Source organism: Schistocerca serialis, chromosome 2 (genome assembly GCF_023864345.2).
Source record: "Schistocerca serialis cubense isolate TAMUIC-IGC-003099 chromosome 2, iqSchSeri2.2, whole genome shotgun sequence".
Taxonomy (NCBI): Eukaryota; Metazoa; Arthropoda; class Insecta; order Orthoptera; family Acrididae; genus Schistocerca; species Schistocerca serialis.
In genome coordinates this window covers 617,293,650-617,312,090 of record NC_064639.1, presented here as the reverse complement: position 1 = coordinate 617,312,090, position 18,441 = coordinate 617,293,650, and the positions used below count along the sequence as shown (strand labels likewise).

At 37.8% G+C, this 18,441-nt stretch overlaps 1 protein-coding gene across 4 annotated transcripts in view; it reads left to right on the top strand.

Moving 5' to 3' along the window:
- LOC126457669 (gamma-tubulin complex component 3-like) overlaps positions 1-18,441 on the top strand; it is a 304,002-nt gene that overhangs the window by 254,955 nt on the left and 30,606 nt on the right. For 3 of the 4 annotated variants that reach the window (XM_050094169.1, XM_050094170.1, XM_050094166.1), the window contains one exon: positions 5,967-6,201. In XM_050094169.1, coding sequence (XP_049950126.1) covers positions 5,967-6,158 — 192 coding nt within the window. In that variant the 3' untranslated portion in view covers positions 6,159-6,201. The remainder of the gene's footprint in view (positions 1-5,966; positions 6,202-18,441) is intronic. The other variant, XM_050094168.1, reaches the window with a different exon arrangement.

The window sequence follows — 18,441 nt, the reverse complement described above, 5'->3', positions numbered from 1 at the left end:
AAATTTTCATCAATGTGTTTACCAAAAAATAAGGAGCATTTTACTGACTCTTGTTAGTTTTACATCAGTTGCTGAGGAGACACTATTTTCTGAACGGAATTGAATATAGTATATTTCCTCAATATTGAGAGATATTCCATTTTTCAACAACCACTTAATAATTGTTTATAAAATATCATTAAGAATCTGATCTTTTGCTTCCTCTCAAGTGGTACAGTAGAGTCTCGATTATCCGACCTAAACCGGCTGCGGCAAGGTCGGATAAGTGGGAAGGTCAGATAACACGGAAAATAATACAAAAAAAAATTAAATTAAATTAGGCCAAATGAATTAAACATTTAATACAATACAAATCAAATTAGACTGAACAGATATTTACTGTGTGAAGAAGTTAGTAATTGTCTTTTGTTTGCCTGCTGTTTGCCGTTTTTTTGCCGCTAAATCACGTAGTCTCTTAAGAAGTAAAACCTCAGTAGGCAGTGTCTTCTCCAGTTGCTCTACATATTTTAAAGCAGTTTCTAAGGCCTTGTGTCCTTCGGTGTGAGAAATCTTGTGCGCACTTTCCTCCACTACATCCGCTTCTTCTTCGTCTTCTTCTTTTTCATTTACCATGTTGACTATTTCTTCATCTGTCACTTCAGATTCTTCATCTTGGACAATCCATTAATTTATGTCATCTTCTGTGGCGTCAGCACATTCCAGAACTTTTCGTAACAATGAAAGCAGGGTAGTATTTTCTGGTTCGGTCTGTTGCTGTAGATTTTCATCTTCTTCTTCTTCTTCTTCTTCTTCTTCTGCTTTTACGGCCTCATTGGACCACTTCAGTCAATCATTTCTGGTCCTCTTCTTTGGTATTTTCCCCTTCCGAGTGGCCCAGTATCTCTTCATTTGTTCGATGCTTTTCGTCGTTCCTCATCTGTAAATACCCTTTTCATTGTATGTCGTTTTTCAATTTTTGGTTTAAATCTTATTTCTGTGTCCCTCAACTTCTTTAAATTTGGCATTTTGTTCTGCAAATCATCCAGAGTTATTTCCAGTTCTTCCATGTCCTCTCTTATTTCCTTAAGCCATCCTCCTTGTTGTTTCAAATTCCAGAGTTTCTTAATAATTTTCCTTGATAATCTGGTTTCTGGTGTCCTCAGAATGTGACCACAAAAAGAGATCCTTTTCTTTCGTATAGTATCGGTGATGGGCTCCAGTTCTCTGTATACCACTTCATTTGGAACTATCCGCCATTGCCCAGCTTTTTGATATTTCTTATTTATGCATGTTCTAGCAATTCTTCTCTCTACTTTTAAAATTTTGTCAATTCTGTTTTTCTGGGTGACTTTAAAAAGAGTTTCACTTCCGTATGTAACCTCTGGTTGAACCACCGTCTTGTAATGTTTTAATTTTGTTTTAATTGATAGACATTTTTTATTGTACGTAGACCATGTTAGTTTTTGAGCTTTTATCATTTTATTAGTTCTTGCTCGCCATGCAGGTTTCTCGTCCAATTTATGTGTTATAATTTCACCCAGGTATTTAAATCGTTTCACTATTTTAATTTCCCTATTGTTCACTGTGATGTGATCTATTACAAGTGGATCCGTTACCATTATTTCAGTCTTTTCAAATGATATCTGGAGTCCTAATTTTTGTGCTATATTTTGTAAGCTTGTTATTTGTTTCGTGGCTTCCTGAATATTATTAGCTAGTAATGCTAGGTCATCAGCAAATCCCAAGCAATTTAGGTTTATTTTATCTTTCTTAGTTCCAATTTTAATATTCATAGGATTTTCCTTGTACCATTCTCTCATTACATATTCAAGAGCACAATTGAATAGCAATGGTGATAAACAATCTCCCTGTCTCAACCCTGTTTTAATCGTAAATGGTTCAGATATTTCTCCTCTAAATTTTACTTTGAATTTGGTGTTTGTTAAGGTTAACTATCATTTTTATTAATTTAGGATGAAGTCCAAAATTCCTTAATATTTTCATCATTGAAGATCTATGGATGCAATCATATGCCTTTTTGAAATCTACAAAGGTTATGACTAGTTGTTTTTGCCTTCTTTTGTAGACATCCATAACTAACTTAAAGGTGATTATCTGTTCTGGGCAGCTTCTCCAGGATCTAAATCCTCCTCGATATTCTCCCAGTTCCAGTTCTAGTTGATCTTTACAGCGGTTGTATAGTATTCTTGACATGATCTTATACGTGCAGTCCAAAAGGGAAATTCCTCTATGGTTGTCTGGATTTGATTTTTCTCCTCTCTTATGTAATGGATGTATTATAGCAGTAGTCCAATTTTCTGGTAATTTCTCTTCATTCCAGATTTTTACTATGCATTGGTGTAATGCTATCTTTACTGGTTCTGCTGCATATTTCCAAAGTTCAGCAAACGTTTGATCTTCTCCACTTGCTTTGTAGTTTTTGAGTTCTTTCAAAGCTCTGTAGACCTCATTAATTGTAGGTGGATTTATATTTTCTGCTGGTGTTTTAATTGGGGTTTCTGTGTTTATCTGAAGAAGTTCTGGGGGATCTTCACAATTTAGTAACTTGTTAAAAGTTTCTGCTAGAATTTCTGTACTTTTACTATTGCTATGGGCTAGGTTATTATCTTTATCTTTTAACATTAATGTTGGAGGATCATATCTTTGTAATTGTCTGCCAAATATTTTGTAATAATCTCTTGAGTTTGTTTTTTCACTATTTGTTTCTATCATTAGAAGTATATCTTTTTGGTACTGATGTTTAACTCCCCTTATTATTTTTTGTGTTGTTTTCCTTTGTTTTGTGAGTTCCAAATATGATTTTTCTGTTTTTTCATTTTGATGCCTTAACCAGGCTTGGTGTCGATCCAACACTGCTTCATCACATTCATCGTTCCACCACTGGTGTTTTTTCCTTGGATTTATAGGGGCAACTTGTTTAGCTATTTGTTTCAATTTGGGAATTATTTCTTCCAGATCATCTGTTATTTTTATATCCCTGGTTTGTGCTTCATAATCCTCATTTTGTATCAGTTTATGAGGGTCATAGGTCCTTTTTTCCAGTCTGGATGTTTCCAAGTTTTTAGTTTACTTGATCTTCTCTTAAAATACGTCGACTTTGAGATCATGTCATGGTTTCTGCAAAATTCCACTAGTCTTATGCCATTTTTGTTTGTTCTTCTTTGTGCTGTCCATTTCCCTATTATGTCTCTATATCTCTTTTCCCTTCCTAACTGGGCATTGAAGTCTCCAATTAAAATTTTGATGTGATTTTTATTAATGTTATTCGTCGTTTGATCTAAGAGCTCCCAAAATTTTTCTACCTCTTCTCTGTGTTCTTTTTTATTATTTTTATCATTTGTCGGGGCATGGGCATTTATTATTGTGTACATTTTATTTGCAGCTTTTAGAGTTAATGTTGAGAGCCTGGGAGATTGTGCTTTAAATTCTATTATGGACTCTATTATTTTCAGACTCGCCACGAATCCTGTTCCAAATTGTGGACACTGTTTCATGACTCTTTTCCCTGGTATTCCCTTATAAATCCTATATCCTTGTGATTCTATCGGCTCCTGATCAGTATTTCTCATTTCTTGAAGTCCGGTTATGAGAATCCCCTTGCGATCCAGTTCATCCGTCAGAATTTTGAGTTTGCCTGGTTGTATGAGGGAATTTATATTGTGTGTCGCAATGTAGTTTATTTGTCCTGTCTTGAGTTTTGGTCGTCTGACCGTTTTGGGTATTTTCAGATGCTCCGACTCATCCAAGTTATCTTTCAGGTGACTGCCCACCGTATCCGAGTGCAGTCTTCCTTGGTTATTGCCAAGCGGTGGATTATTCCTTGAAAGATTTCCTTCCATGTTTGACTTTCAAAGGTAGTCAACCTTGTATGGAGCAAGCTCCGAGTTACAACTACGGTTGTTAGCCGTAGAGGTTGTTTAGTGTTTGGTCCGTGAGAGCTATTTTATTTCGCTCAAGTCCGCCGGCAAACCGGTGAGGACCCCCCTATCCGCCACCTGGGACGCGCCATGTCGGAGTATCACCTTTCCGCCTGCTATGATACCGTAGTAGGTTCGTGAAGATTTTCATCATCTGGAGAATTTTCTTGATTTTTCCTGTAGCAATATTTTCCAGAATTTTGCAATTGTATTTGCTCCAACACTCTCCCAAGATTGGGCCACATCATAAGCCACGTCTTTCAAATTAATACTGCGCAACTGCTCTAGCATGTCTTCTCCCTTGTCCATAGCATTAATTGAAAAGGAAAGCAAGTTTCTGTGGTAGTTTCTCTTCAGTGTCTCTAAGGTCCCTTGGTCCATAGGCTGACATAAGGATGTGACATTTGGAGGCAAAATCATGGCCTTTATATCTTGATCTTGTTGTTCATCTTCATTAGGATGACAAGTGGCATTGTCTAGAACAACAGTGCTTTGCGGGGCAAGCTGTTGGCTTTCAAAAACTTTTCAGTTTGTGGCACAAACTCGTTAAAAAACCATTCTTTAAAAATGTCTGAGCTCGTTCAAGCATTTTTTTGGTTGTAACATTTCACCGGTAAAGTTTTTAAATGCTCTTGTTTTTTTTTTTTTGGCTTACCTATCATAGACAGTTTTATTTTCAAATTTGCTGTGGCATTACTGCATGCAAGAATTGTCACTCTTTCTTTGCTACGTTTGTAGCCTGGCACTGCCTTTTCAACCTTTGACGCTAATGTTCTTTCCAGTAACATTTTGTAATTGAGACCAGTCTCGTCGCAGTTAAAAATTTGATCGCCTGTTAAGTTTTCCTTGTTCAATACCTTGTGAAGTTTATTCCTAAACCATTGCATAGCTTCAAAATTTGCTGAAAGCTTTTCACCATAGACATTAAGTTGCCGAATTCCGTATCTTTTTTTTCCATCTATCGAGCCAGCCTACACTAGCTGTGAAATCAGCTTCACCTTCGTTTAGTTCGTTGCTAAACTTGTAAGGCTTTTTCCTGCAAAATAGGTCCTGACATGGGTACACCTTTACCTCTGTGTTGAGTAAACCATAGGAACAAAGCTTCACTTACTTTTTCATAATCACATTTTTTCATGGTTTTCTGACCTTCCAAAACAGCCGAGGTTGCTCGCTGAGAACACCACAATTTCATTGCAGTTCCTTTGCCAGTCTCCAACTGTTGTTTTCCCGACATTATAATCTTGCGCCACTTTTAATAAAGTTTCACCATTGTCTATTCTTTTTGAACCTTTAAGTTTTTCTTCCATTGAAATGACCACCTTTTTCCATGTTGAAGCCATCACCACAAATTTTTACAATAAACAAAGTGCAACACGTTCACTCCACTACAGATCTAAGTTAGCACTGAGTAGTACAAGACGGTGACAATGAACTGAGTATCAACAAACAACGCGTTAGTCACTGACCTGTCGTCAGCTGGCGCACAGCCGGCGCGGTGAAAGGGTCGGTTAACACAGAAGGTCGGATAACCGAAGATCGGATAATCGAGACTCTACTGTATTTATCATAACACTAGTGTTGCCTGCAAAAAATACCAATTCTGCTTGTTGACTGTTACGTGGACGATCATTCACCTACATAAAGAACAGGAAGGAACCAAAATTGAACTATGTGTGTGTTTTCTTCCTATCCACTAAAATTTTTGAAATTCAGCACAGATTTAATTCAAACCAATTGCGTGTAAAGCCATCAGTTCCAGATACCTTAAGTTTTTCTTAGAGTTTAACATGATCTACACAATCAACTGCAGTGGAATGATCACAAAAAATACCAACTGCCAATATTTTATTATTTAAATATTACATTGTAATAATATTCAACCAGATTTTATAGTTTTAAATGAAATTATATGACAATCAAGGATTTGAGAATTTCAAAAAACACCCAAATGTTCTACAGTGTCTGACAATTAATTTCCCACTTTTTCCTCAGGTTTGAGTAACAACCCTTTTCGTTATTGACTTTTCAAAGTAGTTATTGCATTTTCAGGATTTGGTGAAGAAGTTTCTGCTCATGTTGACAAGTCAACCAGAACTAACATTGCAACTATTGAGTTTCCGTCTGGACTTCAATGAGCACTATCGAAGATCAGATTCAAGGCTAAATGCACCTCTTACGTACCAGCATCGTCGTCTCAGTGAACTGGGAGGCAAGCATCTGTCTCCAACATGCGTCAAATGACAGTCAGCTCCAGTACCTTCTGCTGAGCTTCAGAAGGTAAAGAGTAAGTCTGAGAAATCTGTTCATTATAACTTAAATAAAAACCTCCTATTGCCTCACATAAATTGTAATGAGCTTAAAAAGGCCACAAACATGTTTATAAAACATGTACACTGTGAGAATGCATTTAATTCAATCTGTACTACTCAAAATGGCATGTATTGTTTTACACACAAGTGTCAGCAACCTGAGCAGCATGTTCCAGAAAATAAAACTGTGTTAGATCAAACTAACTTTGAAACTAGCACTGGTGTAGATAGTTTTCTCACATTTAATTCATTTGATGGTGACACAACTAAAACTATGGAAGATCCAAAAATACTGTCTGCAAGTGACACCACATGCAATGAACTTTGTGTTGTTGAAAACTCAGGCGTAGCCACACCCAATCATGTAAATACATCTGAAACTTCTCTACTAAATTCTGTTTTTAGTGAGCAGAGCATACACACTAAACCAGACAGTATCCTTAACCATGCAACCGACACCTCAAAAACTAAGTGTGTAAATGTTAACAATATATACAATGGTACATCTGCTGATATTAACAGTTCATTCAGTAGAGAATTGGACCAACAGCATTTTGTTAGGGACATGAAATTGGATGATTTATTCTGTGAAACAGCAGTTGATCTAAGAAGCAATCACAGTTTTACAGGTCACTCATATGAAGCAACTACTATAAGCTTCAGTGATCATTTTGATTGGTCAAATCAAATAGATTTTGCTGGAGGAGGTGAAATGTTAGCTGAGGAGACTTCAGACGTTATGAAATCAGTTCATTTTAAGCCCCATAGTGCTGGAAATGTAAGATGCCATATTACAGATTCCACATGTTTGACAAGATCTAGATCAACAAATAGTATTGCTGTTGCAGATAGTGCAGCTCCTGATAATCTGCAGTGGGATATGGATGAAATCAGTGGTAATTTGGGAACAGAAGACAATAAATTAAACATTGATCTATGTTCCACCATAAAAAGCAAATCACCTTCAAAAACTAAGGAACAGAGTGAGGAAACAAATTTCATTCAGGATGGTGGCCCTCTAAACAATACATGCACATCTCTGAGCCATAGCATCTTTCAGTGGTGTGGCAAGGTGAATGTTTATGGTGAGATGTCGGAAAGAAAATTTGAGACATATGCTCAGTCTCTCATTGATGAGGTTGGTATAGACACAGATATTCTGCTGAATAAAACATATCCTGCTGATTCCAAACTACCTGAAGGTAGTCCTTTAAATATCCAGAGGAATATCAGTGTATGTGAAAGGGAAAGTAGACAAGAATTGATAACAAGTGAATCTGTGAATGAAATTTCTAGAAGTGAAATACCTATCAAACTTGGTAAGGAAATAGATAAACAGTCAGCATACAAAAATAAAAGAGTTCAGAAGAAAAATTGCAACCTTCTGGCACATGAAAGCAGAACAGTAGATGGAAGCCTCCAACGTATAATGAATGCATTCAAATATTGTAACGTAGAGGATGGAATTAAAGAGGGTAATACCTTTTCTGCAACGAGAATACTCACAGATGAAGAGCACAATATAATCTCCCTTGATAACAGGCCAAATATTGTAGAAACTAATAATAGTAAACAAAGAGGGATGTGCACAGTCATTGATTTAAGTGTAGAAAGAAATGGTAATGAAATCAAAGATCTACCAAAAAATAAAAAATTAGGGATCACATGATGCTGTCTGTGCTGACAGAACATTCAGCCATAGTTGAAGGGCGTGTAATTGTTTGCATATAAGTGGCATCATGTTGAAAAAGTCTGTTGTATCCTTTCATTGGGGCATAAGCTTGTCATAAGATGGACAAATCGGTGAACAAAAGTAAATTATAAACCATAACCAGATCCCCTTAATTTACTTCATAATGCATTTCAATGCTTAAAAACTCAATATTCATTTTTCACCTCCTATATGAAAGTGAGATTGTATTGTACAAAGTTATTTCATAAAAATAACTGTAGTTGAGTCAGCGTAAGTTGATCCTTGACAGTTGCAGTGCGCTGCGTGTGGCAACTTTATGGGACTACTGCACCCAATAACATAATGAGATTTTGTAAATGTCCCTTTGGAAATGCCTCTGTGTTGTCAGAGCTCTGTAGATGACTCCTGTTTACACCCACAGCCATTAGCGCTTTGCAGTTGAAAGCTTGCAATAGTGCTGCAAGGTGCCGGGGACCTTCTTACGCCACTGCAATTATAGTTACAGTATTGATTTGCCTTTAATCTGTGTTGTTAAACACTCATGGGTGGGATAAGAAACTGTATTTGGTATGAATGTTTTCAGTCATAACTCTATAAGAATGAATGTTTCTCCTTGTTCCTAATTATTTATTCTTGTGTGGTTTGTCAGTGATATATCAAACATTTTTCATAAGTGTTGTGAACATTGAAGCTCAGCTTTGAAAGTTGGATACTGTAAATAATCTCCAGAATTAAACTTCTCATTCATGTGCCTAACTGTTGTGCAACTCTGTTAGAATTGTTGTTATTTGTTCCATTTTTTATATTCCACTTGGGATTTTAAACCATGTGTTAAGACGTTTTTATGTTAGAAACATGTAGAACTATTTATAAATATTTGCAATTATTGATTCGGGGTTTTAAAGAAAAGTGTATTTACAGCAATTTACTTTAAAGCAAAATTGTGTAGGCTGTGTTGAATGTGTTCAGGATAACATGACCATTAAATAGAATGTACTTTCTAACACTGAACTTTGGACAAGTCACTTTCATTTTTCTGAAGTTATCAGTTGCCTCGGTTGCTTGTAAGCTTCCAGCAACTGCACTGTGGTTATTGTTTTATCTACCACAGTCTTATACGGAATGATAGGGGCTGAAAGTGTGTTATGTACAGGTAGACTACTTCATAGTGAAGCTTTTGTGTGTGTGTGTGTGTGTGTGTGTGTGTGTGTGTGTGTGTGTGAGAGAGAGAGAGAGAGAGAGAGAGAGAGAGAGAGATCTAATTAAACATATATTGGAAGAAACTTCATTTATTGAACAGCATTTCCCCTGCTGGCTAGTAGATACCCCATACAATACCCCCTCCCCCGCCCCCAGCACTAAACCGATCTGCACAACTAAGGGCCCTGATTATAATGAGCACACTATCACTGGATTCCATTATTTGATGGAGAAATTCATCTGTGGTAGAGGCAGGTGACCCTTCAGATTTGGTACAGCTTTGAAATATAGGAAACACTTGATCTCGCAGTCCTTTAAAAAGCATTACATCGTTCCAAACTTTTATCATCCCACTGAAGCTGTGGAATAAAGTGTACAATGAAATTAACGATAGCAAATATGTACATATTAATGATTGAATATAATAGAGGGAAACATTCCACGTGGGAAAAATATATCTAAAAACACAGATGATGTGACTTACCGAACGAAAGTGCTGGCAGGTCGATAGACACACAAACATACACACGAAATTCAAGCTTTCGCAACAAACTGTTGCCTCGTCAGGAAAGAGGGAAGGAGAGGGAAAGACGAAAGGATGTGGGTTTTAAGGGAGAGGGTAAGGAGTCATTCCAATCCCGGGAGCGGAAAGACTTACCTTAGGGGGAAAAAAGGACAGGTATACACTCGCGCGCGCGCGCTCGCGCGCCCACACACACACACACACACACACACACACACACACACACACACACACACACACACACACACACACATATCCATCCGCACATACACAGACACAAGCAGACATTTGTAAAGGCACAAACTCTTTGCCTTTACAAATGTCTGCTTGTGTCTGTGTATGTGCGGATGGATATGTGTGTGTGTGTGTGTGTGTGTGTGTGTGTGTGTGTGTGTGTGTGTGTGTGCGCGAGTGTATACCTGTCTTTTTTCCCCCTAAGGTAAGTCTTTCTGCTCCCGGGATTGGAATGACTCCTTACCCTCTCCCTTAAAACCCACATCCTTTCGTCTTTCCCTCTCCTTCCCTCTTTCCTGATGAGGCAACAGTTTGTTGCGAAAGCTTGAATTTCGTGTGTATGTTTGTGTGTCTATCGACCTGCCAGCACTTTCGTTCGGTAAGTCACATCATCTGTGTTTTTAGATATATTTTTTTCAAATATGTACATAGTAACAGAAGTATGCACCTTAATGCTCCATATGCAGGAATTTCAGTTAGTATCATATTTAGATTTAAATCAAATTTTAGTAAAAAGCTCATAAAAGCGAGCACATAGAATGAGTATAATACAGATCTCATCTCATATAGGCATATTTGACAGTGCCTAGTCTATTTGAAGAGAACCAGTGCCAGACTGACTGGTGATTAAGCTGTCTTAAAAGTGAGCAAAGGCTGGTAGGTGGCATTGGTATTAATAATAGAAATGAAGTCCAAGAGTAATTTTATAAACAACTAAACATTGTGATGAACAATATGTCAGAACTTCATGAACAAATTGACAAAGATACATTTATGCTTCTTTTCTGGAGGGGAAAGTCTCACACTGACAACGTGAAATGTGCGTCATAAGGTAACATTGTGAACTTCGCAGAAGTAGTCTGTAGTCAGTAATCGAAAGAGAAGACATATTTGCAGCTATGACTTGGTGTGGTACAATGTACACGTATTAGCAGTATGATTGCCTTGGCACCAATTTTTTGTCAACTAATGATTTTAACTCTACACCCTCAACCGCCATATGCTAAGATGTTTTTTGGGTGTCCTCTCGTATCTACTTCAAGCTAGGCTGTTATACATTCCGATGATGTACTTTCATACCTTTTAGTATAAGATAAAGGAAAAGGGAAAAAAGAGAAAAGAAAATTGTAATACTAACTTCTATTTCATTTCAAATTGTTGCGACTTACCTAGGCGTACTGATTGGATGTATTGTATGTCATCCATTATTTGGTAGTCTATTGTAATATGACTGCAGTTGGTCATACTCTTGTAACTTTTTATTTTGTGATGGTTGTAAACTGATAACAGCTGAAAAATTGTTAAAAAAACTTTTTAAAAAGATTAAAAAATCAATTTTATTGTAATAATAGTCCCCCTTTTTATGTGTGCTTGTTACCAATAATATAGGGTCACCAAAATGACTCTGTTGTATGTCATTTATTATATGTTTAGTTGTTGTAATATGACCTCATTTGGTGATACATGTTTGTTTTATACCACACCAGTTAATGGCTGCTAATGTGTCTTATGTTTTGATTATTGACTAACGATTATTTCTGTGATATTGTTCACAGTGCTACGTAATTACGCACATCTCTAACTTTATTTCTGTGATTAATGCTAGAGCCACCTACCGGTCTTCATTTACTTCTTAGATAACTTAATCGCTACAGTCAGTTTGGCACTGGTTCCCTTCAAATAGACAGCAGCACTGTGAAAATGCCTGTATGAAATGAGAACTGTATTACATTCATTACTAAATTTTTATTTGGAAATGTAAATATGATACTAATTGAAATTTCTGTGTATGGAATACTAAGCTGCCTCCTTATGTTACTATGTACATATTTGCTATAATTAATTTCCTTGTACACATTATTCCACAGATTGAGTCTGATGATGAAATTTTGAAACATGTAATGCTTAATAAAGCATTGTGCAATAAAGGGTGTTCTGTATTTAAAAGTTGTGCTATAATGATACTGATTGTCTTATTGGGCAAATAGGGAAAATCAGTCCATTGTTTCTTCTAAAATTTTCCACATTAGCACATTATTATTTGTTTTTTCCTGTGTCTTCACATTATGATTGTAGGTTACTCTTTTCTAATAAATGTTAAACATGATCTAGGACCATGACTTATTTTCAACTTGGCTTTGTGTCAGTTAAGTAATGCTTTCTTCCAAATAAGTAACTTAGAATTCCAACAACCTTTTGTAATTTTTTGTGGGTTGCAGTGTTGCAAGTCTAACAGTTAATCATTTTTCATAATGCTGTTTTCATACCAGTGTACTCTGAAACAAGCACATGCATGTGACATGCTTCACAACTTTCTTTATGATTGTAGTGGTCTGCAGCAGCAGCATGTGTACCTACATGTTGTGCAACAAAGACACAAATTTTTCTTCTGAAAATTGCAACAACATGTAAAGGATAGATTGCATCACATAGAGGAGGTGCTGAGCTGTAGTCAGGCACAATGAAAACGACTGCTAAAATATTAAGCCCCCCTCCCCACACACACAAGCACATTTTGCACACCCATGAACACAGTGTCTGGGTGCTGGAGCCTAATGTGCACTTGCACCACATCTGCAACTAATGTGAACAACGCTCTACCAGGGTGGGTAGTGGGTGTAAGGAGGACATCTGGGGCAGGGAAGAGGAGAGATAATGAGGTAGAGGTGGGGGAACATACTGTACTGCCTATGGGAACATACAGGGATGTGGTGGGGACAGGATAGGGTGGCTAGGTGCAGTGTCAGGAGGATGTGCTGGGGTGGGGGAGTAGAGAAGAGGAAAGGAATAATGAGAGCATTGGTGGAATAGTAGTGTATATTGCTGGAGTGGGAGCAGGGAAGGGGATAGGTGGGTGAAGGACAGGGAATAGTGAAGTTTGAGGCTAGAGGTGTTAAGGGAATGAAGGTCTGTGTTGTAAGGAGAATTCCCACTTGCGAAATAAAAAAAAAAATTTTTTTTTTAAATTAAAAAAAAAAAAACCAGATAGCACAGGCTGTGAAGCTATCATTAAAGTGGACCACATCGTGTTGGGCAGCATGTTCAGAAACTAGATAGTCCATCTGTTTCTCATTCTGTCATGCTGATAGATGGCTTGTTAACAAGTTGCCTGGTTGAATTCTTCTTACCAACCCCAGCTTTCCTGAATTTGCAGGTGGTAACTCTCGCTACATGTCCTTCATTCTCTTGACCCACGTGGCCTCTACCTTAGTTAGTCCCTGTCCTCCACCCACCTATCCCCTTCCCTGCTCCCACTCCTACAATACACACTTCTTCTGCTCCACCACTACTCCTACCAATGTTTTCCCCCTCCCTCAGTTCAGCCTCCGAACACTGCTCCTAGGAGCCCTCTCCTCTCCCCACTGCATTCTCACATGCTCCCACTGTAAATACAGCATCTTTCCCCACCCCTACGCTTCTAACCTTCCCCTTCCCTGCTCCATCCTGCCTCCTTACCCCCAACACCCTCCCCAGCAGATAGCTGTTTTCCTCATAAGTAGATGCAGTTGCCATCAGGTTCCAGCACCTGGAGACAGTGGCCATGTGTGTGTGAATTGAGCTCATGTGAATGTGCGTATGTGTTCTTATTTTGGAAGAAGGACTTTGTCCAAAAGCTTAATATTTTAGCAATTTTTTCCCTTGTGCCTATCTGTGACTCAGTGCCTCCTCTGTGTGGTGAGTAACAAAGTATCATTTCGATATTGTTGTTATTCCATCCAGGACTTGATATGTGAAATAGTTGCATTAACTTAAAAGAGATTCTCCAAGATGCAGGGGAGCTTTAAAAATATTCTATTTGTTTATTAACAAAATTTCAGTTATTGTGCTAAATATTTCAACCACCAAATGTTTCACATGTTTGTGAGAAGATGACGAGGAAATGAACATAGGTATTCAAATGCAAAAGCAGTGGGCTAGTGATACACTGCCTGAGTACAAGTAGATCTTATCATCTAAGCTTGTATTCTGACCTTGTTTGCCAACATACATTCCGAACTTGTTTCAAGCCAAGTTTTTATTTCTGCATGATCAGAAGAGGATGCACACAGACATTGGTTGAATAAAATCTCTAGAGAGGTACATATTCCTGTCTAAGTATTTGTATTTTTTCATATACTGTGGTAGCACATTCAACGATCAACATATAATTCCCCAACATGTAATTATACCAAATCATATCCAGAAAATGTGGTTTTGTTGTCTTTAATGTGTTAATGCCTTAAAACAGCATATTTTCATAGCATCCTAGTTCCAATACTAAAGCCATCAAATACAGTACTCCAGGTACAGAAAGTCATATTTCAATATGTGATCTGTTTGGTTCAGTGTGTGATGCAGAAAGCAATCTTACATTGTATTGGTTCACATTTTGTAGCACTTTGCATAAATCTGACAGAAGTTATTCTGTATTTCATGTTCAGGAATGCTCAAAAAAAATTCCCAGTTACGGTGTCACAGATGTTCTCTGTTTTCATGCCCACATTCATGTCCTGTGTGAGGGGCAGGTTTATATTATGTTATTTTTGTGCATCATGTATTTAATCCATTGTTTCTCTCAGTCTACACAGCTGAGTATCTTCACACTTCATAATGTCACTCATTTTCAGTGATTTCAAAACTTTCATCATTTATGCTATGTTAGTTACGTGCTGTTGCCAGTAAATAGCAAGACTGCTGTGACCACTTCCTACTATTTTGCAACATGTCTATACTTTCATGACTCACTTTACCTCTAAGAATCAGGAATCCCAGTAAAAACTGTTAAGACAGAAATGAAGTCAATAATATACAAGCTGACCCTAAACCTCTTGCCTGTTCTCCCAGTAGTTTATCCCAGCCTCTCCACTGACTGGTACTGATACATGAAATATTTCTATGACTAGCTGAAACCAGAACAAATCACAAACATGGAAAATAATAACTACACTACAAATAAAATACATATTAGTTAAGATAATCAGTTTAATTTCAATATCCTTTCTAGTTCCATTTCTGTTTTAGCCAACACATTAACCTGAGAGAACCCGACACATTGACCTAAGAAACCCATCTTCATTTCCATATGTATTTCATCTTTCTGAGTTTGCCATTGGACACAATAATTTGGCATAAAACACCTACACATAATCAGTCCTTGTACAGCACTGTTATTACCATCTCCTTCTGGAACCACCGTCTTCCCCATCACTGAAAGATATAGTAAGTAAAATTTCACATTCTACTGTATACATTTACTAGCCATGTGTGTGTTTCTCACATAGTTTTCCACTTCATTGCACAGAGAATCATCTCACTTCTATCTGTTATGTACACCACAGAATTCTCACATAGCTAACATTTTCAAGTAAAATACCGTACTGTTGGCTATTTCAGTTCTGAACTGTAGAGTGGATGAGTAGTGTCACCACGTTATGTTTGGACATAGGCTACCTCACAATTAACGATTTGTGACTGCATGAATTCTCATAATGAAGCATCTAGGTGTCAGTAATCTCCCTTCAACTGTGTTGATGTATATTTGGGCATTTTTGTTATGCAAATATCCAACTTTTATCATTGATTGGTTCCACCTCCAAACATTTCAAGAATTTGTTATTGACAGGTCATTGGACTGTGTTCTTTTGATCATCTGACTACACCTTTGTCACCAACTATGTACACACCTGTAGCATTTGGTCACATTATTATTGGTTTGGGGCACAGCAGAAGATCTAGCATGATGGTTGTCTTTGAATGATTCCCTGCCACCATTGAGGTGTTCCCCCCCTCCACACACACACACACACACACACACACACACACACACACTCAGAAATACTTGCTCTGGACATGGCTTCATATTTGTGTCACGGATCATATCAAAAGTTTCCATACCAAATTGATTTGGTTAAATTTGAAAATTTGATGACATAGTTCTGATTGATGGTCAGCTGTCTGTTGACAGTAGGTGTGAGCATTAAACACACTATAAACTCTAAAGGTTTGGAGACAACTAAGCAAGTCGTATTAACTCATGTCTTTATCACTCATCCTTCCCATTGAGACTGCTTTTGATACTTACTGCAAGCCCCCCCCCCCCCCCCCCCCCCCTCCGTTTTCTCTCTCTCTCTCTCTCTCTCTCTCTCTCTCTCTCTGTGTGTGTGTGTGTGTGTGTGTGTGTGTGTGTGTGTCTGTCTGTCTGTCTGTCTGTGTGTGTGTGTGTGTGTGTGTGTGTGTGTGTGTGTGCTGGTATGATTATAAGGCCTTCTTTCCATTTTAACTTCTGCAATTGTAGATTCATTAGTTATGAGGACGAATTTCAAAGTGAGTCGCAAATCTAGTTAAATTTCTTCTAAGCACACCACCTGAAACCACTTAATTTACCACATAATTAATTTCAGACATTAGAAAATGAGAGCCGAATTCCTGAAACGGGTATATTCTGAATGTAAGCTTTAATGGTGGCAAGATGTATTTCAGTTTCCTTCTGCAGTTGCACTTCATTTTAGTTTTATTGCTTTCTATCTTCTCTCTGTGAACCTCTTTTTCCGTTTTGCGTAATTCCATACTAATCTAAACTTGCTCATAGTTATCCTAAATGCTGCCATCAAAATTATATGTCAGACACTCTTATTCCTCTCATATTTTTCCTGCAGTTACAATCTGCCAGGTGTATTTATTTCTGATATCTCCTTGCATCTTACATCTTTGGCATGAGATGGCAAATATAACTTCTCACTTTACAGATTGTCCATTAAGTATTGCCAAAGTAGTTAAGTCATTGTTCATTGTCTGAATAAGCTTTCCTCTAATGGCCCGCCTGTCAGAGAGCAACTGATATAGCTGCAATCTTAGTGGCTGCCATAGCTAAGATCGTTTTCTGTGGTTTTGCAACTTGTATACATATTCCTCACTTAATTGATTTTTGTGGGTTGGCAGCCTCACTAAGAACTGCATTGGAGAAAGAAAATGAAATCTTAGTTACACAAATTGGGCCCGTTATCAAGTGTCATAAAATTTGCCTCAATCCACTGCATGATAGAGACAACGGCGATTTTTAAGACCTCCTGGAATTGTGCAAAATCTTATATGTAGGAAATAGTAACTATGCTAGAAGTAAAATACATTTATTACCAAAATAAATAGTTTAACACTAATACACTTTCTAGTTTTATTCCCATTTTCACTGAAATATCAGTTAATGTTTTTGGCCCCTCCAGTCTAAGAATTCATTATGGGAAACTCATTTATAAATACACTTCAGCTTCTCAGCCTACTATTGACAACTAATAATTTGGTACTTAAATGCCTGTACTTCATCAGTAATCAAACAGAACCTGTAATACCAAACACCATCTGCTATTTTCTGTCAGCACTGTACAACATGGTAATTGCATGTGGTTATCTAGCTGCACTCTTGTCAATTACTTTGTGCTCCAACCTGTTGCTTCATCAACAAGACTCTCATGTCAACATATGCCTCAAAACTGCAAATTTCTTCTCTTGCCTGATCTTCCTCCCTGCTTTTCCACCCAATTATCAAATTTTCAAAATTTTCATTTGAATTGCATTACTGTTGGTGGTTAACTCAAAGCCCTGGGAAGCACTAGCAGAATTAAACAATTTTTTGGAGTAAAGGTAACAATTTACCAAATAGTAGAATGTTGACTCATCAACAGGCACACAAACCAGGCTGATAATTTTACTAGCTTTTGGACATATGCTTTTTTGAGATGGAGTACGCATATGGATGCCCATGCAGATGCCCCCCCCACACACACACACACACACACACACACACACACACACACACACACACGGCCTATAGCTGCATTGTACTGGCTGAATGAATTGTGCAGGGTCTGCAGATTAATAGAATATAGGGTATTGGCGGCTCAAGTGAGTGAAGAGATAAAGGGAGCAGGAGGAAGGGAAGGGAGACCAGTGAGTTGGTGGAAGGGAGACCAGTGAGTTGGTTCAGTGCCAAATGACAGAGGATGGAGAAGTTGAATGAGAGTCTATGAAAGAACAAGAATATGGGGAGATTGCAGCGAAGAGGGTGTGGGCGCAGAATGAATGAAGTTACGGATGTGGGGCAAAAGTCTGGCAGAGATTGGGGCCAGGAGGATTATGCAAATGATGAATGTGCTGCAGGAGCAACTCCCATCTACATAATTCAGAGAAAATGGTATCCTTTAGATGCTAAACCCACCTTACACATCTAACCAATTACATCATCACACTTAAGTACTACTTCTTTGAGGGGGAGGTACACAAACAAAACTGCAGCACGTTTATGGGTAGCCATGTAGCACTCCTCCTATGCCAACCTGTTTATGGGACATCTAGAGAAAACCTTCCACACTTATGCAAACCCAATTATCTGGTTTAGGTTCATTGATTATATCTTCATGATCTGAACCCAGTGCCAGGATATGCTATCCTCATTCGTCCACAGCTTCAACCCCTTCTGTGCCATCTGCTTCATCTTGTCCTCTTCAAGGGACTGATGACCTCAGCAATTTGGTGCCATAAGACTGTACCACAAATTTCCAAATTTTTTTGTCCTTTTCAGACCAATGTGAA